Source organism: Megalopta genalis, chromosome 5 (genome assembly GCF_051020955.1).
Source record: "Megalopta genalis isolate 19385.01 chromosome 5, iyMegGena1_principal, whole genome shotgun sequence".
In the NCBI taxonomy this organism is placed as follows: Eukaryota; Metazoa; Arthropoda; class Insecta; order Hymenoptera; family Halictidae; genus Megalopta; species Megalopta genalis.
Window position 1 is genome coordinate 15,551,627 of NC_135017.1, and position 26,845 is coordinate 15,578,471.

At 45.0% G+C, this 26,845-nt stretch overlaps 5 protein-coding genes and 1 long non-coding RNA gene across 22 annotated transcripts in view; 4 read left to right on the forward strand and 2 right to left on the reverse strand.

The window, feature by feature from the left end:
• The window catches only part of LOC117226771 (uncharacterized), a 16,217-nt gene extending 8,696 nt beyond the window's left edge, over positions 1-7,521 (reverse strand). For 11 of the 13 annotated variants that reach the window (XR_013033312.1, XR_013033308.1, XR_013033311.1 and 8 more), the window contains exons 1-2: positions 4,725-7,521; positions 13-4,649 (exon numbers count right to left, since the gene is read on the reverse strand). This is a non-coding gene — a long non-coding RNA (uncharacterized LOC117226771). Of the gene's footprint in view, positions 1-12; positions 4,653-4,724 lie in introns of all 13 variants that reach the window. The other 2 variants (XR_013033307.1, XR_013033309.1) reach the window with 2 other exon arrangements.
• Positions 1-10,333, forward strand: part of LOC117226766 (uncharacterized) — a 13,511-nt gene extending 3,178 nt beyond the window's left edge. Inside the window, exons 2-6 of the mRNA XM_033481428.2 lie at positions 234-4,369; positions 7,515-7,648; positions 8,481-8,975; positions 9,221-9,475; positions 9,610-10,333. Coding sequence (XP_033337319.2) covers positions 234-4,369; positions 7,515-7,648; positions 8,481-8,975; positions 9,221-9,475; positions 9,610-9,816 — 5,227 coding nt within the window. The 3' untranslated portion in view covers positions 9,817-10,333. The remainder of the gene's footprint in view (positions 1-233; positions 4,370-7,514; positions 7,649-8,480; positions 8,976-9,220; positions 9,476-9,609) is intronic.
• Positions 10,334-11,825: 1,492 nt separating this feature from the next.
• Positions 11,826-15,849, forward strand: Grip (Glutamate receptor interacting protein). Of its 3 annotated transcripts, none has more exons than XM_033481446.2 (7): positions 11,826-12,250; positions 12,336-12,418; positions 12,654-13,191; positions 13,711-14,234; positions 14,337-14,656; positions 15,109-15,318; positions 15,388-15,579. In XM_033481446.2, exons 3-7 carry the CDS (start codon positions 12,672-12,674, stop codon positions 15,437-15,439), a joined length of 1,626 nt encoding a protein of 541 aa, XP_033337337.2. In that variant the 5' UTR covers positions 11,826-12,250; positions 12,336-12,418; positions 12,654-12,671; the 3' UTR covers positions 15,440-15,579. The 3 variants fall into 3 exon arrangements, with proteins under 3 accessions (XP_033337337.2, XP_033337336.2, XP_033337335.2); XM_033481445.2 differs by having other exon boundaries at positions 11,888-12,250; positions 12,610-13,191; positions 15,399-15,849; XM_033481444.2 differs by having other exon boundaries at positions 11,889-12,250; positions 15,399-15,849.
• On the reverse strand, positions 15,791-18,771 carry LOC117226778 (solute carrier family 35 member E1 homolog). Its single transcript, XM_033481447.2, has 3 exons — positions 18,153-18,771; positions 17,538-17,746; positions 15,791-17,461 (listed from the first exon to the last, which is right to left on the reverse strand). The coding sequence occupies exons 1-3, from the start codon at positions 18,478-18,480 to the stop codon at positions 16,949-16,951; spliced, it is 1,050 nt and encodes a 349-aa protein (XP_033337338.1). The 5' UTR covers positions 18,481-18,771; the 3' UTR covers positions 15,791-16,948.
• Positions 18,772-19,880: 1,109 nt separating this feature from the next.
• Positions 19,881-23,662, forward strand: LOC117226764 (uncharacterized). 3 transcript variants are annotated; one of them, XM_033481427.2, is made up of 4 exons: positions 19,881-20,137; positions 20,191-22,501; positions 22,572-22,776; positions 22,842-23,662. In XM_033481427.2, exons 2-4 carry the CDS (start codon positions 20,228-20,230, stop codon positions 23,117-23,119), a joined length of 2,757 nt encoding a protein of 918 aa, XP_033337318.2. In that variant the 5' UTR covers positions 19,881-20,137; positions 20,191-20,227; the 3' UTR covers positions 23,120-23,662. The 3 variants fall into 3 exon arrangements, with proteins under 3 accessions (XP_033337318.2, XP_033337317.2, XP_033337316.2); XM_033481426.2 differs by having other exon boundaries at positions 19,881-20,105; XM_033481425.2 differs by having other exon boundaries at positions 19,881-20,071.
• A 387-nt stretch (positions 23,663-24,049) lies between these two features.
• Ets97D (DNA-binding protein Ets97D) lies at positions 24,050-26,036 on the forward strand. Its single transcript, XM_033481826.2, has 6 exons — positions 24,050-24,213; positions 24,327-24,624; positions 24,700-24,850; positions 24,912-24,985; positions 25,054-25,288; positions 25,359-26,036. The coding sequence occupies exons 1-6, from the start codon at positions 24,176-24,178 to the stop codon at positions 25,874-25,876; spliced, it is 1,314 nt and encodes a 437-aa protein (XP_033337717.1). The 5' UTR covers positions 24,050-24,175; the 3' UTR covers positions 25,877-26,036.
• Positions 26,037-26,845: the final 809 nt, after the last annotated feature.

Here is a 26,845-nt window from a genome sequence, read left to right on the forward strand (position 1 = left end):
AACAAGCTGTACCTTTCGTTGACCTCTATCCTCTAAACTCCTCTAGCAAACTTCCAAGCTCCGTAGATACTGTTGGAGAACGTGCTGTATCCCTGATCTCAAGAAAAATTTAGATTTCCTCTACGTCCCAAGTTCCTGAAAAAAGCAGAAAGAGAGAGAGAGAGAGAGAGAGAGAGAGAGAGAGGAGATTCCACGCGGTTAGGGATCGAAACTGATCATCTCGATCGCGCTAGATCCTTCCATACGCCGTTGTCGAGGTTCTCTCCGCACCTGTCGACGATCTCCGAGTCACCGTTGACCACCTTAAGGCGATACTCGCCTGTGGGAGTCCCCAGCCGACCTAGACGCGTGATCGACACCGCGGACATCGACGTATCAACGCCCAGGGTGCTCTCAGGGGATGGAGGTCATCACAGGAATCGTCTGCGTCGCGACAGACCTACCATCAAGATCCGATCGCAAGCCCTGAAGGACAACCCGGCGTTAAGGGAGCACAACGAACGACACGAGAAGACGGTAGGCGAGCTGCTGGTGGAGAAGTTTCTGATCAAGGACAAGAAGCTGGACGAGGCGGAGAGGCGGCTGCAGCTGTTCCATCAGGTCAGCCTGGATACGGAAGAGGATGGAAGCGAAGAGCAGGCCGGCCTTCAGCAGCAGGCGGGCAAGATCACCAGGCGTTTTACCCGGAGACGCTCCTCCGCGGATATTCAATTGGACCCGGAACAACTGGAGAAGGAGATCGCTTACGCGCAGGTGCAGGCGAAGGTACTGGACACTCTGGTGGCCGAGGAGCAGGCGGAGATAGAGAACGAGGTTCGCAGAGGGACCTTGATCAAGAAGGGCACCGTCGCGGGTCACAAGCCTGGTCCAGGGTTCTTCAGGGCCTTGGACAGAGACGCTGCGTCGGCTTCGGCTTCGGCTTCGCAAGGCGAGGAGGACTCGACGGCGCAGAAGATGAGGAAGAGCCTGAAGAAGGTCAAGAAAAAGAAGAGGGCCGCGGAGAAACCACCGGACGATGAAAACGAGAGGGAACGCGGGTCTAGTACCTCCAGCGAGGCGTCCGTGGATCTTCAGGGCAGCGAGAACGCGGAGAAGAAGCTCTCGAGGCCGCAAGCCTTCAAGATAGAAGCCAGCAACAGCGTCGGCGACTTCTCCACTGTCTGGGTCAAGGCTGACCCTGAAGCCAGCGTTAGTCACGAACAGTTCCGCGAAAGCGTCAAGATCCCAGTACCTAGAAGAAAACTGGGCCTGCGCAAGACAGACCCGGACAGCGTGGAAGAAGTCGAAGAGTCCGAGGTAGAGGTGGTGCTGCTACCAGTTAAGAAGTCCTACGTCAAGGACACATCGAGGAACAGTGTACACTGCACGGTGAAGACGCCGCCGGAAATCTCGAAGAGTGACCCGATGAAGAACCTGAAAACCGTCGCGAACGGCATCGGTGCGTCGGAGAGAAAGGGGAAACCTGATGAGGTAGATACCTCGAACCAGGATCCAGTTTTTAAGGATATTCCGGAAGAAGCAGCGCCGAGAAACGATCGGGAGGCGGTTGCGAACGGAGTTACCTTGGAAAAGAAGGAAAAACCAGAGAACGTGGAAGAGAAACTGCCGGTTTCCCAGATCGTCGGCGTAGAGACGAGTCCCAAGGAGGCACTGAAAGAGAGTAAGACCTTGAAGATTGACTCGCCGAAGGACCAGAAGACATTTTCAAATGGAGTTACCTGGAGGAAGACGGAAAAGCCGGAAAATCTTGAAGAGAAACTGCCGAGTCCAGCTTTCAAGAGCGTTGCCGAAGAGGAGGGAGGGTCTGAATCGCCGAAGGAAACGTTCGGCAACGATGTTCTCTGGAGGAAGAAGGAAAAATCGAAAAATTTGGAGGAGAAACTTTCGAGTCCAGTTTCCAAGAACGTTGCCGAAGAAGAGAGAAGTCCTGCGGTGCCGTTGGAGGAGAACAAAGCCTCGAAGCCTGACTCGCCGAAAAAGATGTTCGCCGACGGAGTTCCCTGGAGGAAGAAGGAGAAGTTGGAGGAGAAGCTGCCAGTTTCCAAGAGCGATGCCGAAGAGGAGAAGAGTGTCGGGGAAGCGCTGAAACAGAGCAAGACCTTGAAGGTTGACTCGCCGAAGAAGGCGTTCGCCAACGGAGTTACCTGGAGAAAGAAGGAGGAGACGGAGAAGCCCAAGGTTGCCGCGGAGAGTGTCCCGTTGCCGAAGAAGGAGGAGGCGAAGCCGAAGCCGACGAATACCGATGCGGACGACAGCGTTCCAGGCTTTCCGAGGAAAGAGGACAAAAAGGACAAAGTGGACAAAGAGGACAAACAGGACAAAGAGAAGAAAGAGGTCTCGGAGGTTGAGCAGAGGGAAGAAAAGAGGCCAGAGCCGCCGAGACCCAGAAAACAGTTGTCCGCGGCCCGCGACCAGTCCGGACCGAAGACTCGGGTCGCGTCGAGCGTGACGCTAGCTGTTGACCCGCTCGCCAGTGAAAACAGCGCCAGCGTAGCGCTCCCATCGACCGCGGTCGGGCTGCCAAAACCGTCTAAAATTACTACGGATGAAAATAATGCCGTAGAAGCGCCAAAGCCAGCGTTACGAGGAGCGGAGCAGCGGCTGGCAAAGGCAACGAAAACCAAGCGTGACGAGAACGTCGTTGACGGGGATCCGTTGCCGGGAAATAAGGCTGGCAAACCGGTGACCTTGAGCGACGCCCACCCGTGCACCGGCCATCCAGGAGAACCCAAAGTTCCGGAGGATCCGAGAAAACCGGAGAATCGATCGGCAACTCGTGCAACCGATGACGCAATCTTGCCAATCGATACCGTAACGAAGACGACCTTGGTCGAGGCGACCGACAAGAAGACAGAGGAGAAGAAGACAGAGGAAAAGAAGACTTCGGCAGCGAGACAGCTCGAAGATGCTGCGAGTAACAAGGTGAACGACAACAAGGAAGCTAAGCCGCCGTTCAAGGTTGCCAAGAGGCCGGAGCCGAAGGCGTCCAAGGACGTTGCGCCCAAGGTCGAGCCAGCTGCCTGGAGGAAAAAGGCGAAAAGCAACGAGGTGACCGGAGATTCGAAGAAAGTGTCGGAAGAGACTCCGTCGAACAAGATGCCGGTGGACAAGGTGAAGGTGTACGAGTGTCTGAACGGGGAGACCGGTGGGGCGTTATCGAAGAGCACGTCGACGGAGTCGATAGACTTCTGGAGCGAGATCAAGGGTCCGGACAGCCCCAGAATAGGCAAGCTGGCCAAAGGATTGAATTTCCTCAGCTCGGAGCAGGTCGAGGACCTCGCAGAAGAAGAAGAACAACTGGACAAGAAAAAAGAGAGCGATACTAAAATAAGCGTCGCCGGTGTTGGTACACAGCCGCTCAGTAACGTTCCTGTGATCGACCAGGAACCCGACGAGGTAGAGCCGTCGTCGTGCCCGGGTCCGAAGGAGGCGAAGAAGAGGAAGAACCTGTCGATACAGATCGACCGGTCGGCGGACGCCTATTCGACGGTCAAGAGGACGCCTCTGAAGAGAGAGGACTCGACCGCCTCGACGATCTCGGCTAGATCGATCGCCAGCACTCCGGACACCGCTATACCAGGATCTCAAGTGTCCACCCCTGTGTACGAGGTCACGGTGCCGATGATAAATATCGTGGAAGTGGTCACGCCGACGAACGCTGATCAGCAGCTAAATCTCGAAGAAGACGATGGGGCTAGAACGCCGACGAACGAGTGGTCCGGCTCTGGTCCGCCGAAGATCTCCAAATGGGACAACCACAGGGATCTCTCCAACGTTGATCAAGCGGACCAGGATGTGACCCCGGTGGCCTCTAAGGTCGGCAGCGTGGCAGCCACTCCGGACGACACTCCGCAAGGTACTCCGGAATCGTCTAAAAAGAAGAAACTGGTCAGAAAGAAAAAAGCCTCGACGACCAAGAAGAGTTCCGCCAAGGACTCCAAGAAAGAGTCGAAGAAAGAGTCGAAGAAAGAGGCGAAGGAGTCGAAGAAAAGCTCCGCGAAAGCCCAGGAGAGCCTGAAGCCGACCGCAGAGTCCAAGTCCTCCTCGAAGCCGAATACAAAGCTGGCGAACCCCAGCCCCAAGCCTCTCGATCTCATCAGGATGTTCTACACCACGCCATCGGCTCTGCTGACCGCCACGCCTAGGGATCTATCCAAGGTCCGCCGAGCGAAGATCAAGAGACGGAAGCATCATTCGAGGACTCCTTCGGTGAGCAGCGACAGCACGGGAAGCACCACCAGCACTGCCACCACAGGCAGCACCGATGGCAGCAGATCTACCTGCACGGAGCTCGACGACGACCCTGACAAGAGGATGAACTCCACGAGGAGCAACGACTCCGGGTTCGACGGATCGCCGAGGATATCTAGTACTTGCTCTTTTTCGGTTATTTTTCTACCGATTCCCTTTCATCGTGTCCCCGACGAACTCTGCAATCATCTCCTTAACCCGCTGGTTTTTGCATTGCAACTTTTTTTCAAATTTGTCTGCTCGGTTTTCCAATGTAGCCATGGCCCAGGAAACTTCGTGTCCGCGTCTACACTTTGTTGCTTGTGTGTTCTGCCTGTTGAAAATATTTTCTCTTGTCTTTTTAACGCGCATGCTTCTTTCGGTTCTTCGTCCTGTCGCGTTCCTGCAGGAAACAGAATCTGCTGGAAAAAAATAACTGTTACCGATTTGCACTTGTGATCGATCAAACAATACCAAATAGTATTTATACTAACGTTTTGCTGTATGCGAGCTTCCTGCCATTTCTTTGAAAACAGAATTGCGCCATCGTTCATGATTCGATGCAAACTTTTTAAACGGAGAACAAAAATGTGCGTTGGACAGGTGCCAAAGACGCGTCCAGTTAATTGCACCGTACAGAAGTTCCCAATACTTTGGAAAGACAGTCGGTTTCGTACTCGCGATCGCAATCTGGAGAGAAATTGATAAAGCCCACGGACGAAGATATAAAAATTACAATATTTCATTCGGTTCGCAGTACGCTGAAAATAGAGCTACCTTCGTGATATTTTCCCTAACGAATTACGAAGCGGTTCTTCTTGAAATTTCCAAGACAAATGGTCCCCTGTTCGTGGAACATGCAGAAATTTTTTCATCGACAAATACAGAACAGAAATTTGTCAGCATAGGCGCAAATCTGGAAGTTCCGAATTACGGCTTCTCGGCTGTGACTATTCAACTATTTACAATTTCTCTCCGAAACTTTACAGACATAATCTCTACGCGTTCGGTTATCAATTAACATTAAAAGGAACCGGTTTCCTGAAATTGGCGAACCCAGCTGTCCCGCTTAAGCTGCTTTCGGAGCACCTAGTATTCGTCCGGCGAATCGATATTACATAAGGTCGTTGCCTCAGTGTCAACGACTCCGTACGCCAATTTATTTACAACCGGAAGTGCAGTCGCGCGCGTTCGGGAATTCAACGAATCCTTCCTGGTCGCCTCTTGGCTTCGATACCCTAAGACAGGTGTCCTTGGGACCGAGCTCGGTGGTCTCCGAGCCGCGGTCCAAGTACAATTGCTGTACCAGGAATGGTGAACCGTTCGGTGTTGATCCGGGACTGGTCCGCATGGTTGAACAACGCGACACTATTTATAAAACGCGGCGCAGTTTGCATAACAATATTCAAGGCTTCGTGGTGCAGCCGGGAGATGGTGCGAACGAGACTTTCGCGTTAAATTTAGCGGATCGTGCACAATAATTAGACACCGCTTTTAGTGGATCCGCAAAGTGTTTTGCACGGGAGAAGAAAAGTCATCCGGTTGCACTACTAGAAAACTATCGAAGCCGTCGGAATACACTATCGTGATAGTGCTTCTATGCGAATCTGGTCCGTACATGCATTCGTTTTCGTAATCGCTACAGGTAAACGTTAATTATCGGTTTCGTCGCTTGACATTTCTAATGCTAAAACTCTTTCGTTGTTCTCGATATTACATTCTTATTCTCTGCGTATATCTTGTGGATAAACGTCGCATAGATTTGGAAGCAGGAAAATAGCGCGGATTTGCACGGACTACGTCAGAGGATTCCATTTCGGTTAACAGTATGTACATTGTATCGCTAGAAACGAAACTGTAGTCTCTCCAAATGATTCCGCGTTTCGGCGTCAGTGCCCAAGAAGCATCGTGAGACGACAGATATCCGTGGCGCGTGTTATTCGAGACTCGTGAAAGGTAACCGAATGAAAAATGAACGAACCAGATATGACAATCGGGTCTATTAACGATACGTTGACACAGATTGCGACATGGCGTGCCACAAGAAATGCGAAAAGCTCACCGGGAACCTTTGCGGGTTAAACCAAAAGCTCGTGGCGGAGGCTTTGCAGGCGGTGAAGAGGGGTGAGTGAGCAATGCACCGATGCACCGAGTTGGTTCAAGTTCGGAAATTCTATTTAAAAGCGGCCGTCTAGTTGAAAGCTCTGTCCGAATGACGCAGAACTGTCTTCGTGGAATTTCAAAGACCGCTTCTCGGATCTCCGCCTTCGAAATACCTATTCCAAAATATTGGAAATATCAACACAACTCTTTGATCTATTAAAATAGATCAAAGAATCTTATTAATATATTTTTGATATATTATTCGCTGTGATCGTATCCGATAGAGCTATATTCTAAATAGAGACAAACGTAACTACTTGCGAACGGTGCTTCCATTACTTTGTCAAACGGTCGATTCACAGACTTTAATAAACAGAGATTCTGCTTGTTTTGAAAAGAAAAAGAAATAATAGCTCTGCCGGTGCATTGCGTCGATTGTCTAAAAGTAATTTCTGGGAAATGCAGCCAGTCAGTTTCATGTACGTTGGCTACATTATCAGACACTTGGCTGGCGACGCGGGTGCATTCATCCACGACTACGCCGATCTTCCTCTTCCACGTGGATGTCATAAATCCGTTCGCCAGCCAATAAATAATTTTCGCGGCCGTTATCGCGCCGCGATCGCGATTACCGCCGCGGAAATTCAATTACATAACCGTTAAATTCGGTAAACGACGCCGTGCCACCGCTCGAGCCCTGCTCTTGTCCCCTAATCGATCACACGCGTCAACCCGAGTATCACCGCCACGGTCACCGCTATTTTCGAAAAATGTCAGCCAGCCAAATATCACGCGCTCGCTGCTCCATGGATCACGCGCGTTAAACCACAGTTAACAAGCTTCGTTAATTGAGTTTGCAACCGGTTAACCCAACGTTGTCGCCTTCTAATTTACCCGTTCGCCGTCACAGAAGTTACAACGGAACGTTAAGTGACAGACGCGTTAACTTTACAATGCGTTGAAATACATACTATCTACCCCGCGATTTCAACGCTGCCGCCTGCGCGCGTACGCGTTAATTTTACAATGTAAACGGACATTTCTATAGAAGTCTACTACAGTCTACTGCCACGCATGCTATCCCGACGAGACCTCACTGTCTACTAATAGAGCGTGTCTCCCCTGGAAATGTTCGTAGCAAGGGTATATTAATTAACATTGTTCTGCTGATAAATTCGCAGCACCCTCGCAATCGTCGGACACACAGAGGAACTCTGACTCCTCGGACCACTTCCCCAGCGGGCGCATCACGCCGCCAGCGACCAATCTGCCAAGATTCAAGAAGTACGCCGTGACAGACTTCAATTTCCGCAAAGTGAGTCTCGATCGTAGCGCGGGAGAGACAGAGAGTCCGTTGGACGATCTCGTTGTTAGTCGTTCCACCGGGGTTTAAATAGTCGCCGGTTACCGAGAAACCGGAGGAAGAAAGTCGTCCGAGAGTCACGCGGTACACGCGTCTAACTACCTGCAAATATAGTTTCCGGAAATTTACGAGCGGCTCGGTGAAACGCGTTTGGCTCGGCCCCTCGTGCCACGATGAAAGCTAATACGGATCATGTGTACGCGAGAATCACGTGAACCGGTTGACTCACTGGCTGTCGCAAAATCGATTCGCGATCGGAAAGATTCGCGACGGTGAAAATTCTGCTCGAAATATCGTCCTTTCATCGGAGGAATCATTTCATCCTATTTGTCGAACGGTATCGTATGTTCTCGTTGAAATATTCTTCCAATTGTTCTCCAATTTGCAGCGCGAAGACGTTTCACGGCCCTTTAAGTATCCGCCAACGAACGAATTCATTCGCAAGAATGTTTAAAACAGACACGATTTCGCGGCGGACTATCGCACAAATAGATTACCCGAATTAGCACCACGCAACGCATTATTTTTAACAGGCGGGGGCACTATCTCACGTGCGGCACTCTCTCGCTTTAGCCGCATGAACTTTCCACCGTGTGCCGGTTCCTCGGCCCTTCGCAGACCTCAATTCTCCCTCCTTTTTCCCATTAACGATAGCTGCCCACCTGAAAGATCAGGAAAAACTGTAAACACATTGAAATCTGTAACGACGATTGAAAAATTACCTACATCGATTGCGTCCCGTGTTAGCTATTTTAACATTGATATCCTATAAATTTGATTCTAGGTCCTGGGAAAGGGCAGCTTCGGCAAAGTGCTGCTAGCAGAATTGAAGGGTACAGAGTGCGTCTACGCGGTGAAATGTCTGAAGAAGGACGTGGTGCTCGAAGACGACGACGTGGAGTGCACCCTGATCGAGAGGAAGGTTTTGACTCTGGCGACCAGGCACCCGTACCTCTGCCATCTGTTCTGCACCTTCCAGACGGAGTCGCACTTGTTCTTCGTTATGGAGTACCTAAACGGCGGCGACTTGATGTTCCATATCCAGAAATCGGGTCGATTCTCCGAGGTCAGGGCCCGGTTCTACGCTGCGGAGATCTGGTCCGGCTTGAACTTCCTCCACAAGAAGGGAATCGTTTACCGAGACCTGAAGCTGGATAACGTTCTCCTCGACTTCGAAGGTCACATCCGGATCGCAGACTTCGGCATGTGCAAGTTGCAAATCTTCCTGGATAGGACGGCAGACACCTTCTGCGGAACGCCGGACTACATGGCTCCAGAGGTACCAGATCGTTTCTCGTACCTCCTAAATCACTGCACAAAAGCCCCCGGACGATTATAAAGAATTAACGAAGCGCATACAGAATATCCTTTCTAACTGTCTGTGCAGAGGTCAAGACACCTAGATTCTAAATTTACCCGGCCAGTTGGCCAGGGGTCTTGTGCAAGGATTGAGTCAACAGTGTTTCAAATAACAACAATTCGTCAGTCTACTCGAGTTATCCGGCGCACGTTTCCGCATTGCAGATCATAAAGGGACTGAAATACAATCAGGCGGTAGACTGGTGGTCGTACGGCGTGCTGCTCTACGAGATGCTGACGGGACAGTCACCGTTCTCCGGCTGCGACGAGGACGAGCTATTTTGGAGTATATGCAACGAGCGGCCGTTCATACCCCGCTACCTCAGCCAAGACTCCACGGACATGCTGCTCTGTCTTCTGGAGAAGGACGCCGGCAAAAGACTACCTGGCCACGACATCGCCTATCATGCCTTTTTCCAGGTACTGTCTGAAATGAAAAGTCTCTGTTAGTCGAGCGATTCGAAAGTAACCATCGATAAGCTTACCAATAGCCCTACCCGAATACATAGCCCGAAGTGGTACAATGATTTATATAGAATGAAACAATGTTTCAGTCGTTGCCGTGGGACCGTTTGGAAAGGAGGCAGCTGGAGCCACCGTTCAAGCCAGCCCTAGAACACACGCTGGACACAAAGTACTTCGATACAGCGTTCACGGCAGAAAGGCCACGGCTGACTCCTGTACCTGAACAAATTCTCACCTCGATGGACCAGGGTGTGTTCCGTGGATTCTCCTACACGAACCCGAACGCGACAGACTGAAGGCGTGTGCTTTTGGGGGATTCAAACGAGAAAACTGTACAGTTCTTCCACGCGTCGACGGGGTCCGACGTTGTGGTGTTCATAAGCAACCGGTGATCTCCTTCGTTCGCCATCTGGAATTAGGAGAGTTCGATCCTCTTTCCAGGAAGGATTACAGAGGGTTAGAGAACGAGGGGCGAGTCGACTTCCTTCGCCAGTGTGGTTCACGTTAGATAATTGTGACGATTAAACACCGAAGCGACGTTCCTAGAGCTTGTACTTGTCGAGGAGTCAGGCAACAGAGATCTATTGCTAGGTTTTGTATAACGTAGAGACGATAGAGAGCGGTTAGACTATGCAAAGGGGAGTCCGGAGGTGTTCGAGAGCTTCGGGGCTCCAAAGCAGTACCTTCTTTTCTACGCGAATCTCTGTTTAAGAACGCTTCGACTCCCCCTAGTGTTCCGTCTTTTTTAAACCCTTGCCCGGCTAACTTGCCCGGCCGACAATCGTCTGTTTTAAATAAAACATATGGACAATCTTGGACGAGTTCAGAATCATTGAAAGCGGAGGCGCTCCTGGGACCGGAAGACGGTCGCGAGTCGCGGCGTGAAAATTTCAAAGCAATTACCCGCCGCGGTCAAGTTATTAATACACGAACTTATTATTTCCGTCGCCCATGGACAGCGTCTCGGGCGTCTTCCATCCTCGCAGACTTCTTGTTCCCCCTGCGTTTCCGGTGGCTCGTGTCGCGGGACCACGTTTTGCTCACTGTTTCCTCGTGGACCCTAAACTTTCCATTCGACTCCCACGTTTTCTGCTCTTTTTCCGTTTCCCAACCTTCCTCTTTTGCTCCCTCCTCGTGCGCAGTTTTCTTCTTCGTTGGCCGCGCACACTTGGCTCCGCGCTGACTGCACGCTAACTTTAGCACGCCGAGGAATTGGCGAACCACCGTGTCTGCCAGCGGGCGGACCAAAGCTCATCGACGATTGCGGCTGATAACGAAGGTCCATGGACGATCTCGCTGCCACCTGAACAACAAGCAGATCGATACAAACATGTTTAATCTTTTAGGGCGGTATAATAGCGTTCGAAGCTATTTCGACTACAGAACAGATTTTGTAAGTCCATCCGAGCGCGTAGGGTTAAAATAGCTAAGGACAAGAAGACAGAGATACGGTTAGCTGCCAGAGTGGCAGCTGAGACAATTAAACGGGTAATTGATCCAATTGGTCCGTTTCGACACGGTTGGATCCCGGCACTGGATTAATTGCCAGATAAGCGTTCGAGATCTACGAAACGGAGATCGTTTACCTATCTCGGGTCTTTCTTTCAGCTGCTCAAAGGCTGTGCTTTGATGTCAGAGCCAGGAGAGCAACTAAGCGAAAGGTCAAAGTATGAACAGAGATAAAAGGTAGGCTTCTGCGAACCTGTGATGGGATCAGTCGGTGAAACCAACGGAGTAGAGCAAAAAAGAGAGAAAGAGAGAGAGAGAGAGAGGGAGGGAGGGAGAACGCGATGAGTTCAGCTGCTAAACAACACAGAATTGATGCGAAGAGAGATTTAAAGAGTAGGAGAACGTCGCAAAAACTGACGCGCTAAGAGGATCGGTCAATGGACCCTGAATCCGCCGTATCGTCTTGCCCTGCACGTCGTATTATATTGCCATCACCATCTGATCCTTCCTTAGTTGCATTTTTAGTCATATTCAATAACACAAAGTGCATCTAATGTTAAACTAATGTTAGAACTACCAGAGATGTCAACATCGTTTCAAATTCTATTGCAACTATGAAGATGTCTTTACAGAAAATATAAAGCCTCAGCTTTTTTGTGAACGTATCGAGATCATTGATTTGGGCAATTCTAGCGTCGAGCGGTCTTCGTACGTTGTCGGAACGTTTAGCAAGACGACGTAGACGTTTTAAAGAAAATCGCAGACTTATTTGAAGCGGTGCAGCGACTGCGGGGCGCCTAGCAGGGCCGCATCTTTCCAGGCCGTTTGCGAGGGTGTCGCCGATATAAATAGATATCCGCGTCCGCGCGAAGATGCGGCCCTACGTTGGTGAGTTATTTTCGAGAGGGATTGCCACGCTCGTCACAGTTCTCGGCCTCAGTTCCAACGAGTTTCGTCTGGCAAGAAGCTGCTGCTTCTTCGGATCGCACGACGAACAAACGCTGTTTACCTCGCGAGCAAAACGACACCGACACCGGTCGATTGTCACGGTCCTCCGGTTCCGCTTTGTCCCCTTGTGTCTCTTAGCTCTGTCTCTGCAACGACGATACCTATGGAAAAGGACAGTTTCTTAGTCGGTGCTCTGTGAACTCGATAATAATTAATTGAAACACTTGGCCGGATCGGCAACCTCCTGAAATAAATAGTGTTCGCTCAACAACTTATGTTCTGCCGAAAATAAATACCGATGAGCCATTCGCCGAACTGTAACTGTGAGGATCGGTGAGTTCCCTCCCTCCCTCTCTCTCTCTCTCTCTCTCTCTCTCTCTCTCTTTCTCTCTCAACGATGCAAATTCTGCGGATTTAGATCTACCTCGAGGATCTACGTCGGTGCTACTGCCCTAGCGATGCGAATCGTTCCCGGCACCAGCCCTGGAAATTATAGACAAGGTACTCTTTTGCTCAAGAAAATAAGAAGCGGCAACTATCATTAGCTTTTCAAATATAGACTCCTAATTCAGTGGACGCACGTTCATTTTAGATCTTTTTTTACACGTTCTTCATATTATTTACTAAATCAAGAGATCGATGCAAAAGATAGACTAGGATAAAACTACTATTCCCCGTGCGAATACTTCTAGCGTATCGCTGAGAACCAGCTGATAGCAGACGTCCTTGTGTCTAGGAGTGTAGAGAGTCGAGGATGTTCAGCTCGTTGAGACTGACGACCATGCGATCGCACAAGAGCCGAGCCAGGCCTGGAAGCGTGGCCACATCAGCCAGTTCCGACTCGGCCAGGGCAGAGGACCTTACTTCTCAGGTCTACCATCCAGCCAGTTTCCTGCTCCTGGACGATCCTGACATCCCTGTTTCGGTGCCATCCGGTGTGTCCTCCAAGGTCGCTCAAGTCAGGCTCGAACGGGAAGGCGGTAGCCTCGGTGTCACTCTCAGGGGCGGAGTCTCGAGGGCGTTGGTGGTCACCGGGGTGAAGTCCGACGGACCTGCGGCGAAAGAAGGAAGAGTCAGACCAGGGGATAGGCTGTTGGCTGTCGATGACACAGAACTGAGAGGTCTGACCCTGGCGGAGGCTCAGAGAGCGCTCAGAAGAAGTTCGGACGCGCCAGTAGCATCTTTGACGATCGAGTACGACGTCGCAAATATGGAAGAAGCTAGGGCAGCTACATCCGGACCTCTCCTGGTACAGCTTGAACGCGGTTCTTCTGGTACACCTTCTTCTTACTATTACCACCCACGCTAGATAGTATTCGATCAATGTTTTCAACAATCTTGGTATCATAAACATTAAATAGATCAGAGGGACTAACATGTTCCGGTACAAGATGTCTCTTAAATGTTTCTCTTTGTGCAAAATTACAGTCATGATCGAATACTTTCTGCCAGGAGTGTACAAGGGAATTAAGAGTGTGCGCTGATTTCTAGCTCTTTGAAGAGCCGCCGCTCTCCCAGTTGGGCTTTTTCAGTCGATTCACAATCTAAATAAACTACCGCGGCACTCGATAAAGTGCAAACAGTATACCCACCAGGTAATTATAGACTGTTGGGGTAACTAAATAAAGATTGCGGCTAGGACTTTGACTGTTTACATCGGTACACTTCCACGAACCGAATGCAAAGGGTCCGGGTTCTATTTCTGACTCCTAATTACCCCGGCTCTTGAGCTTGTTAGAGCTCCTGGTTCAACCTCCGCGTAAACGTTGCTAATGCTATGGATACGTTTACAGGAGAGCTCGGGTTGACAGTCAGAGAGACGGCGAACGGAGTTTACATAGAGAGTCTACGACCGGCTAGCACGGCTGATCGGTGCGGCGCTCTGCAACCGGGCGACAAACTTTTGGCAGTCGACGAGACGCCGATTCAAGACGCTGTCATGGCAGCGAAGCTGCTCAGGAATAATTTCGACAACTCTCGTATCGCCAGACTGCAGATCCTGCCTAGGCCACCCAGCGCCTCTCAGAGAACGATCAAGAGGAGGGCACAACCGCAGGCTCAGCAATCATCTAATCAGACCCTCCAGACGAAAGAGAGTCTCACCGTCGTTCTGAGACCTGATCATAAGGGATTTGGCCTGGCCTTAAAGCCTGCCGATGATCGTATCGGCTACGTCGTCAGCCTTTTAGAGGCTGGAGGGCCAGCAGAACGCAGCGGGGTCCTGCTACCGGGCGACAAGGTCTTGGCGGTGAATCGGAGGTTCCTGAGGGACCTGCAACCTGCCGATGTCAACGCTATACTGGAGACCTCGCAAGTTGTAAGTAGCAATTTCTTTTGCTTGTCTAACGCCGCTAACAGCGTTAGATGAACTCTTCCTAATTCGTTGCAAAGATTAGAATAATATACCTACTTTTGGTAGATCGAATTAATGATCGAGTACAAGGTCGGTGGACCGGTGGTGCCAAGCTCAGGGGTGTTCACTGTGCGAGTAGCGAGGCCTGTCGGAGGCCAACCGGACGTAGGTTTAACGGTGAACGAGGATCTGATCATCACAGAGGTCCGCAAGGGGTCTTTAGCTTATAGAACAGGCAGTCTAGCTCCTGGCGATAGACTACTCGCGATAGACGGACAAAAACTGGACCCCGGCGATCTCAGACAAGCTGCGCAATTGCTGCACCGACCAGGTAGTTCGGTCATTGCGTTGACCGTCAGGAAACCGGACCCCGTTTCGGAGAATAGGTACAACTTTGCTCGGTGTACAGTAATTTCTCCACGAGTGTCATAATATTGCTGTGTTATGAGTGTCGCGGTGCTATTGCTACGCCTATGTGATTGATCGATATTCTTGTTCTCCGCCGATGCGGAGATTACAATGTATTCATAGTAATGTACACCGTCTCTCTCTCTCTCTCTTTCTCTCACGGGATGTTGGTAACTATAAAGGCGATCTGCGAGGCGCGAAGAATCATATCTTGTGGCCCCTTGAAATACGCTTTCAATTCCGACTCTGCGTCACTCATGGAGAAATTACAGTACTTCTAACTGTCTATAGAACAATTCAGGGATCAACGATTGTTAATCTGTCCACATCAGAGCTCATGCTATTCCCTATCTAATTGTCTATCGACAGTTAGATGTAGTATATCAATAGATGAATCCAGTACTGAATTGAAAGATGAGTATTTTCGTAGAGACTCCAGTTTAGGAAGCGACACAGCTCAGCAATATTCTAGTGGACTTCAACGGCCAGCAAGGGGAAGTCTTCCTAGTGTGGACAGTGCTGTGGATTCTTGGGGAGAGCTGGGAGAGAACAGTGGAGTGGGTCCAGAGATTCTGAGACTATGGGACACTGCATCCGTGGACAGTGGTCAGCTGGATTTGCCTATGCCGCCTTACCCTGGGTAATAAAAATACACCGTCCTTAATTAATACATGCTAGACGGTTTGACTTAAAACATTGATAAGAAAAGTACTGTATTAGGCCGCAGGAGCGTAGTAGTTCAGACAGACCGCAGCAGATAGTGCATGTATCTCTGCACAAGGATCCGGTTTACGAGGACTTTGGGTTCTCGGTGTCTGATGGATTATATGAAAGGGGGGTCTACATAAATCGTCTGCGACCCGGTGGCCCTTGCGACGGTGTCCTCAGACCGTATGACAGGATCCTAAGAGTGAACGAGGCCAGTACCGAAGACTGTGACTGCTGTCTGGCTGTTCCCTTGATTGCCGCAGCCGGTTCAAGGTTGGATCTGACCATCGCCAGACCGGTGTCTCCTGTTAACATCATGAAAACGCTATAGGACAAGGGATCAGAGAGCAACGTTGACGATTCAACCTGAATCGATCAACGCGACGGTGGAGATGGTTATCTGGTTATATTTTTTTACACACCTGTATTTTATTTATAAAAATAAATGTATAGATTGCTTTTAGCTAGAACATTTTCTCCTGCACACAAGTCCACGCACGCGACACAGCTGAATCGTTTCAACCTTTCATCAAAACTATTCGACTATATCTGTTAAATGGTGTAAACTAGAGGATATTGTGAATAGCTGTTTTTTCTCTCGTTTTGAAAATTAATAGCCAGTCATATTATACTTAATTATAATCACCAGAAGAAAGTCAATGTCTTATCGCATACCGTACTCATGTTTATCGCAGTCAGCTAACTAGCTATGAAAGAAAAATGTGATACGTGAACGATGCTATACGAATACCGCTGCTATCTTTCTCTCTCTCTCTCTCTCTCCCTCTCTTTCTCTCGGTATCGTGTTTAAATAAATTCAATCGCTGAAACCGACTCGCTCCGATTCACCGGTCATCGGGCCAATAGGAATATTATCGGATCCAGTAACTGAGAGACTTCGACGCTAATCGACCCAGCAATTAGCTATGAACATTAACAATCTCGAATTAAAGAAATCTCAAATTAAAACCTTGCCAGCAGGTCTGTTCTCATCAAAATCAAGAACATTATCAATGTAATGCTAAAAAATACAAAACGAAAACAGATTAATAGGCAAATTACACCTTTGTGCAACATCATTAATATTCATAAAATACGTGTGTATGTATATATATAGGGTGTTTCTTTTACTCGTTATTGGCAAATATAATTTTTTCTTAAGATCCTGGTTATATTACGACTTCAAAGAAAATTATTCCTATCATTATACAAAGATATAGTATAACTGCAACGAGAAAATGTTTTGTGAAACAATAAATAAAGCAGTTGTCTAAAATCTAGACACTAAATAATCTCATTCGGCCGAGACACCCTGCATGTGTATGAATGCAAATATACATATGTACATATCCACATATACATTTGTTACCGTACGAGTTTTCATTTGTACATCCCACCTAACGTATCGCGATGTTCTATACAAAGAAGCGTTACTCCACGGCTTCTCTGTGCCGTTGAGAAAAATAAATAACCGATTAAAAGTCGTCATGCTCGAAACACCATCTCCAGGCAGAGAAAGCTCGCGCGAGCTTGTCGGAGAAAAAGTGATCTATTTATTCAGACTAGACAGAAAACGATTGTTGCTTCGTGCCAACCCATCCGTTTACCGTAAAGGAACTACTAGTGCCGTTACGATTATCTTCGTAATACTTTGGAAGAAGCGTCTCGCTTACCTTCTCCAACCGCTGATCGTACTTCGCTTTGTTATAACATAGCACCCCAAAGATCGCCAGCGTCATACCCAATATATTTATTGACGTTACCGGGTTACCTAGCACGAGTAAAGTCACTGCGATCACGAATATACGCTTACTCGCGCTAGCTACCGCGTACGTTAAAGGAGTAACGATAGAAATCACAGAAAACGCGATGATGTTCTGAAACCAATTCAGCACACCATCTAGGAATAACAGGCCTAATATATAATAACTTAGATCCGCCAATCCGTGAGCAACAGGATCGTATATTAGCTGTCTTAGATCGTATATCAACCATATGGGCAAAAAAAGGATAAGCGCTAAGCGTCCCAAAATGAATAGAAGTCTCAGATGATGTATTCCTGTGTCCTGCAACACCTGAAAGAAATAAAACAGAGTCAACAACGTAGCTCTAAATCTATGTTATATAGATTACAAGCACAATAATAGATACCTTCTTGGAATAAATATTTTGCAAAGAGAATGCCATTGTAGATGCTAAGGCACTCAGGAGACCTATCATGTTGAAACTGAGCTCTGTCAAAGTAGCAACACCCACTCCAATTACGATTGGAACCAAACTAAGGTACACCTTCCATGTCTGCTTCTCTTTTAGGATTATTCTTGACAGGAATACCGTGAAGAAGGGCATTGTAGCCTTCACTGGGACAGAGCCAAACTTCAGTTAATATATGAGATTGATAAAACTAAAAATAAGATAATGCGCTTGCATCTCCAAAGTGTCCACACTTTTTAACAGGAGCTATCACGTTATCAGCAACTGATTAAGCAGATTTTATCATTGCCACTAATGTTGTGATTAAGCCAATCCATTTAAGAATAAACGCGGATCAATGTTGCGGTTCACGTGTCAACGATCGCGACAACTAAAATCTACATAATAATATAATAAAATGTAAGTGAACGAGTTATCTGACAACTGTTATCGTTAACTACATGAAGCTAGACACTTCGTGGCGTTAAGTGAAGGTCGACGGGTTTTATTTTTGAATGCATAAGCGCGGGGAAATGGTGTACACGTGACCATCGAAATAGCGTCGTTTCATACCAGTATGGACATATGAAACAGGGACTTTCCAGATGCTGACGTGGCTGAAAACGTTCGCCAAGAATTTTCCCAATGCAAGAGGCACGATCAACCGCAGATAATAACCCCAAGGAATCTCGGTCGAATACTTCCGCACGCCCCACATGTTGAAGAACGGGCCGGAGTAGACAGTGATCGAGGTTAGCTGTACCATTGTCACTGTCAACGGATAGGGAAATTCCGAAAGCAACATTTTGCCCACCACATTGCTGCTGCTCGAGATCACGTACCAAATCAGACAGAGAAACAACACCGTAACCACTTCCCGACTGTTTCGGCGATCGTTCATGACTGCATTAACTGAGAACAAGAGTTTCCAAAGAACTGCAGCGTGTCGTCCTGTTGTTATATCACTTCATACGTGTCGACCAACACCCGTAACGACAGTTGCATTACTGAGCGAGTGCCTACCAGTTCTTACTCGACAGTGTGCTCACTGTATTAAGATCACCTCGACTCGACAGATGGAATTCGAGTACCACCATACCCCACCTGCCACCTACCACCTTATACACTGTTGTACATCTTGTACATACATTTTTCTCCTTCTACCGATCACGGAACACAATCAGGTGACAGAGGCGAAACTGCGGTGCTTGAAATTAATTCCCTTGAAGCAGAACCATCGTGAACACAATTAATAAGTGGCAAAACGCTGGAACTTCTAGCCAAAGCGTATCTGATGGCGAAATTTCGAAGCTTCGTTCAGAGTCTGTATAGCGCCAATTATATAGCGGTAAAATGCTGACACTGATAGACAAGTTACCAACAGTCGAGTTTGGCTAATAGTTTGAGCGTTTTGCCACTACTTCAATTGGCGCTGTACAGAGACCGAAGAAAGCTTTTTGATTTCGCCACAAGCGTCGCCACCGTCGTACAATAAATTTTACTACACAGAAATACTATGATTTGAATCGCACTCGGTAAACAGCCTGTTGGAAGCGCGACAGACCGCCACCATCAAGTCCTGAGCCATATAATTTATATTTCTACTAAAAAGAAACTATTACAATATAAATCTGTGTTAAAAATCTATTATAATTTAAATGTATATAGAACAAGGCCTAAGGGGGTACCGATTGTCTTCCATGGACATTTTTGGAATAACGTATCTTTCATCAGTGCTACCAATATCATAGTTCTTCTGTTTACAGACCAATTTCGTTACGAAACCGTATTACATTTAAATTGTAAAACTAATTTATACAATTTCCATATGTGTACAGATGGAAGATATAATACTATTAAAATATCAAAATAGTCAATCGAAAATATCGTGCATTCGATCAAAGCCAAATGATCATGTTTCAATTCTTGTATTTCGTTTGAAACTAATGACTTTTTCTTTGATTTAATTTAGCAAGAGTCTTGTCGTATATAATTTTGAGTATATATAATATTAATTTTCACTAATGTGACCTATTCCTGCACGTTTTTCTTGCTCCCTAAGCTGGCACGCACATCCCACCGTTTTACTGACATTCCAATCCGCAGTGGATCCTGTCTCAGCAGTGAATCGTCAACCAATCAGAGTAAAACAAATTTCTATATTGACCCTCGCTAACGAATCAAGCTGCAGCCTGAAGCTGTGCAGGAGTGGGACCCATTATTGTATGTGACTACAAAAATATTTTCATTACTTTAGCGTTGGTTACCATGGTTAAAGGTCTCCATATTGCAACTATGTATGTATTAGTATCAGTGTATTTCCCCAGATAGGGATGTCCCGTTTTGCAAAACATTTTGTAGTAATTCCTGGTGGGTTTCCACAGCTGCATTAGTTTACATTGTTTTTAAACAAGTTATAAATCTAGTCCGTGCAAATATTTAACCATACGATGTATTAACGACAATACAGACGTGGCGAAATCTCGATATGTGTAAGCACATACAGCGATATATATCTGATAATAGGTTACGTTCATGATGTTTTGACTTTTAACACAGTGAGTTTTGTGATACTCTTCTGTTTTGTGATTCTTAGGAAATTTTGTTGCAGATTGAACGATTGATTTACATGAAAACATTGTTGCTAAATGGAGTCAGTGTCTCCGTTACCGGTTAAGAACTCACGAAAATTAATAGAAAAAGACATTGGCAAGCCAATAATAGAATGCAAACGAGAATTTACATTGACACAACAATTTCCCAGTAGAGTGCCCAATAAAAGACCATCATGTGAATCAACAGTACCACAGACTTCGAGTAATTCATTGAGTAATGGGGGACATACAGTAAACAAGTTAAAGAAAATGAGGATACGAACGCAGGATGGCAAAGATCTTGGGGAATTCAATCTGAAATTTTTACCTCCAGAGTATCTCAATGAAACCACTGTTTCCGACAATTTTCATCTGACAAGGAACATAAATATGCCTATCACTCTTTTCTTTGAAAATGCAGGAAGAGCGACAAAAGTACCACAGACACAAAACTCAGACATGTTAAACAATGATGTTCAATATGTAGATTATGATAACTTAGACAAGAATACAACTGAAAATCATTACAATAAATTTCATAGTAACAAAATAACAATACAAAACAATCAGGCTCTGATATTACCTAAAGGTAGTAAAGTTATAAAAAGGAAAGATAATTCATATAATGCCATTATTAAAAGAAGATCTACTTCAAGTAATATAGTTACAAAAGGAAAGACTATTTCTGATATTATAGTTATAGAAAAGACTCCAACCTTTGGCAATAGAGTTACAAAAGGAAAGACCAGTCCTACTAATGCAATTGCAAAATATATGCCTAGCTCGAATAATGTAATTCTGAAAGAAGAGGCAAATTGTGATAACATAGAAGCATCCATCTTCAAAGAGAATGATATTGAAACATCTAACTTTAAAGAAAATATAACAGAAACAGCTTTTACAAGAATTAACATCTTAAGAAGACCTAAGATGAAAGTCAATTCGATAGAACAATCAACCGGTGTCCCAAAAAAGTTACTATCAAAGGATTATGTCTCAGAAAGAATAGTATCTACGAAATATGTTCCAGAAACACCGATGTTTAAGAAATCTGCCCCAGAAAAGTTAATATCTAATGATTGTGTTCTCGAAAAATTACAGTCATCTAAGATCGCTGTATCTGAGAGATCTGTATTAAAATGTAAAACACCAAGAAAACCTGAAATAGAAGCTACTACTGTAAAAAAATCTGAAACAATGGTTCATGCGTCGAAAAAATCTGTAACAAAAGATGATACATCAAAATTGAAAGAATACTTGATACAATCCAAATTTCCATTAGTAGCATGTGAAAAGCTCATTATACCAAAAGATAAGGGTGCCATTAATGGAATAGATCAAATTATTAATAAAATACATAGTGACAAATCAAATTCTTCTCTTTTACATATGGAAGGGAAAAATGAAAGTGGTCAATGTTTAAATATAACAGAGATATCTAACATGCAACCTACAAAAGACGCAGTTGCTGGAAACAAGGTTCAAACTAGTCCAAATTACAAAAGAACATTTATTGAACAAATAGGTTGTAATGCTCAAGGAAAGGATTATAACTCGGTGCCTGTGTCTAATGAACCTACGAATACAGACCCATGTTTCGAAGCCAATGATAGTAGTACAAATAATAGTAAAAAAATAACTAGCAGTGAGTTAAAACCACAAAATCTGTTACAACATTGGGATATAATTAAGGAAGCACTGATTAGTGTGAAGGATGAAGAACTTCGTGCTAAAGCTTTACAAGCTCTCACAGATTGTGGTATAGGTATAGCAAAACATGTTCCAATTATTCCACCTGAGAACTTGAAAACAGTTCATGATTCTCAAGTACAAACCGATGTATTTGGACTTCTCGAATTAGACAATTTTATTTTAGTAACAGAGACAACACCCATATTAAAAAGAATAAATCAAAAGAATCGCTCTGCAACAACCTCTATGATTATTTCAAACGTATCGCCACAAGATTCTGTTAACAAGCATAATAATTATAATAATAACAATCAGACCTTAGATATGCATTTACTGCTTGCAGAGGATCTTGATGAAATTAACAATTTCTTTAATAAAAATGAGAATAGTACGGCAAAGGAAGTAGAACAAATTTTAACAGACCCATCATATTCATTGAGAGATAACCAAGCAATATGTACAAAAGTTATCACACAACTAAAACGTGACTTTCAGTCCCTGCAAAACTGGGATGAAAAAGGAATGCTTTCTATACACAAAGCAGTAATAGATGATGACCTACAAGAAGTAAAAAGGCTATTATTAGTATTAAAAGCATGCAGAATAAGTATAAATGTATTAACAGAAGATTATAAGGTAAGCTTGCTTAGTTTACTTAATGTACAATAAAAGAAATGCAATGTTGAAAACGTAATTTCTTTTCTAGACCTGTTTAGAATTAGCTATTCAGTCAAATGCATCTGAAGATATGGTGAAATTACTATTAGAAGCTGGTGCAACACCTGTTTCATTGGAACCTCTTCTACATGAATCTGCAATAATTATAGCTTGTAAATTGTGCTCTCCCTTGTTATTTATCATGCTGCAATATGTTACGAATCATGAGTTACTCAATGAAGTAGACGAACATGGTGAGTATATAAAACAGAATTGAAACACAACATTACAAATGAATTTTTTTAATTATTCTGTGCAGGGTTTGCTCCTCTACACTACTGTGCATTGCGTAACAATTTGGACGGAGTCAGTGCATTGTTAAAAACTAAAGTAAACGTAAATTTGAGGGATAATCGTTCCGGAAGAACTCCAATTTTCCATGCCATTGAAAATAATCATATATCGATAGCACGGGAACTATTGGTTCATGGAGCCATTGTGGCCATACCAAATTTTTCTGGACAATCCATAATGACTTTAATAGAAGAAACAAAAAGCTTATCGCTGAGAGCAGCATTGAAGCAAATAATATCTTAGTTTGTATTAGTTTATTTAGGTGAGTAAATACTATGATATGAAACATCACGGTAGCTATATAGTCTCGAAATGGATCATGGAACAAACAAAAAAGTTATGAAAGCAATCTACTAAATAGTTACGTATATTTCTTTGTTATTAACTTTGTAGAGATTTAACTCTTTTAGAACTAATTGACTCCTTCCTGTACTATAGTTGCAACGATTAGAATTTTTTTGTTATGTGTGTGTTGACGAGTCGGACTCGTTTAAGTACAGTAAGGAGTTAATTGACAAACTATTTACTATGAAATTACAAATTTTCTGTTATAAAATATTCGAAAAGTGATAAAAATCTGTATACCTTATTCTTTGTTAATGTTTGCGCACTTGTGTCCACCATTTCTTGCATTTATTTGAGTTTTTTGTAATACTGCCAGTATGGTTTCGAATTTGCGTTTATTTAGCGGGAATGTTTGAAATTATTGAAGACTTTTATATCGCATAATACTTTTCCAAGCGTATATCACATGTATATATTTAAATAAATATTTCATATAAGAAATTCCCTTCTTTTCCGTTCTCTCAATTTTTCAATTATTTCCCAAGTTAGACACAAAAAAAATGTCATAATTATAATTATTCTATAATGGAAGCAAAACTTCGTTTGAATGAAACTGACTTAGTATATCAAACTGTAACTGTAGATAAAACAGACAAACAGACCTGACATTTTACAAGTTTTTGTAGCGCCAAGACTACCTTATCGACTCAATATATTAATGATTCAACGATTAAAATGACAATAGCATAATCGATAAAATTGTTTATCAATAATATTGATTTAAAAATCTTGAATGTTCTCTCAAAGGTGTTAGAATAAACTATGCATTTAACAAGCGATCTGTTTATCGTTCCGAAATTGCGTCATTGGTGCATCTATTCGTTCGTTGCACCGTGCTTGTACACCTGTTACAAAATGGCTGCCGGTTTTCTAGGGTGAATGTTCGTATGTTTGCAAAGGTTAAAGTTGATTTTGATTTCACTTATCGGAACTTGACAATTGCGTTTGATTCACATGGATCTAGGAAGCAGACGCAAAAGTTCCGACAAGAGGTTAGTCAACCTTAAACATACATTAAATCCGACGAAACGTTTCTTTCGGTCGCGTCAATATACGTATCTACTTGCTACAGATTAATCAACAATCATTTGTTTGTTTTCTATAGCTTCGACACTGACGACGACTCCGATTATGCCATGATAAAGCGTATCAAGATGGAACCCGAAGCTATATTGTCGCAAGAAGATGATATAATGGCACAGTTGCAACAGGAAAGCTCAGATTTAGAAGTAGAGCCCAGTTTCGCGTTAGAAGGGGCCGCAAACGGAGATGATTGCAACGAAGGTGTTTTGATACAACACATGGACATAAGGGAGCCTTTATCTACACTACGAAATTTATTGGAACAAAGACTAGGAGTTGAACTGACCGATTACTCCTTTTGGTTGCAAGACGCGCAAATGGTAAATAATTAGAGCAACGTATTACAACTTTTCCTTCCACTAGCGGTATTCTTTTATTTATGTACATTCCTTTAGCTAGAGAGTCATAAGAATCTGGTGGATCAGTGTGTACAAGGAGAAGGACTGGTCCAAGTAAACGTTCAGATAAAAGCAGCTCAAAGACGTATCAATATAGTCGATGTTCTCAAGCCTGCGGAAGATTACATAGAATTAGCAGAAAATACCAGTACGTATTAATATCTGTTCTAATCAGTTTACAAGTTTCTCCAATGCAAATTGTTGCGTAGCTGCCGCACCAGCTAACGAAGATAAACGAAACGTCATACGATGGATGGTGGATCCGCAATACAAAAAAGAGCAGGTATTATTTCTAGCAAGAATAATAGTAGAATCATTTGAATTAGGAGTTTAAACGTTAATGCTCTACAGGAGCGTTTAAAAATCCCAGCCGATCCAAAAGATTGGACGCAGACCCATGTAAAACATTGGCTTCAGTGGGCCGTCAGACAGTTTAATTTGGCTTCTGTAAGATTAGCAGACTGGAATATCACGGGGCAGCAATTGTGTAATCTCACGCTCGAGGAGTTCCAGGCTAAAGTACCGCTCGATCCAGGAGAGGTGTTTTGGACTCATTTAGAATTACTTCGGAAATGTAAATTCGTCGGTACGTTGTGATTCGTAGCAGCAGTCGGTTCCATTTATTCTTTGTTTTAAGCATAATCCTATTTCTGCAGCTGTTGTGCAAAAGGATCCTCCGGAATCGCCCACGGAAAACAGCATGGACAGATCCATGAAGGTTCGAAATCAAAGAACTGCGAAACCTAGACAACAAGTGAACCAGCAGGCGCGAGTAGTCAGTGTACCTCTCGAAAACATCGACACTACACCGATCACTATAGCAACTTCCAGTCGTGCCGTTAACAGCGGTCAAATACAACTATGGCAATTTTTGTTGGAACTGTTAACTGATCGGGAACACAGAGGAGCCATTCAATGGGTGGGAGCAGAGGGTGAATTCAAATTAAATCAACCAGAAGCTGTTGCACAGCTCTGGGGAGCGCGAAAGAATAAACCTTCTATGAACTACGAGAAACTGAGCCGGGCGTTGCGTTATTATTACGACGGGGATATGATTTCGAAAGTTCACGGGAAAAGATTTGTGTACAAATTCGTGTGTGATCTTAAGCAAGTCCTGGGCTATTCGGCAGCCGAGTTAAGTCGACTGGTAGAAGAGGGTAGAAGATACTTTTGATCGAATATTTTTCTATTACTGCGACGACCTTTACCCAACTTCCAGAGTATTTTGCATCAACCGTTGTATATATATATGCAGAGTTACAATATTCGGTTATTGTTGAGACAATCAAGTTGTACATCGAAGTATAAAGATTAATAAAAAAAGGATGAAATTATTTTTTTTTTTTCAATTTATCCTTTTAAACATAGACTCTATGTTTTCTTTCACAATTTGAAAAGTCCCGTCGATAACTAGATGAAGTTTTCGATACGTAGTTCCCAGATCTGCCGCTAGAGGAATACTCAACAACATAGGTATGTCATTCTGTTACGTTTGAATCGTCGATCGTCGCTTTGAACATGGAAAACGCATCCACGAATAAAAGAAACAGCGGAAATTTGAACATCGAATGTCACTGTATTATTCACACAGGGATATAATCGTTTTCCAAGGTACGGTATGTTCGAATGTCACCGAATCTCTATCGACTTCGTCGACGTTTCCGGCTCGCTTTATGCTTTCTTTCATATTTCTTATTTGTTTTTAATCTCTGATGCTAGGACTGACTTTTGATCGGCAAAAGGCAGCACTGATCGCCAATACCAGAGAATCTAGCCTGTGAGATATCGGTCGCGACGTCACAAGTTAGGGTCTCAGGGGACCGGCGACGCGGCAGGCTTTACAATCAGCCCGCCCGCCATTGCCCTTTCTTTTCTCTCATCTTTCACTTTCTCTCTTTCACTCGTTAACAAACACGCAACACGCTCTCTTCCACTACCTTTCTAAGTACATGCCAGTGGTTCTACATCTGGCCAGCTGTTTGTGGCAGGCATGAGCACGGATTACCTTCTAGGGCCACTGCCCTGGCCCGCTAAAAATTGAGAGCTATACGTCTCTAATAGGGAGGCTCCCACACACACAGAAAGAGAGAGAGAGAGAGAGAGTGAGTGAGAGAGAGCAACACAGACAGTCTTCCGTCGTCTT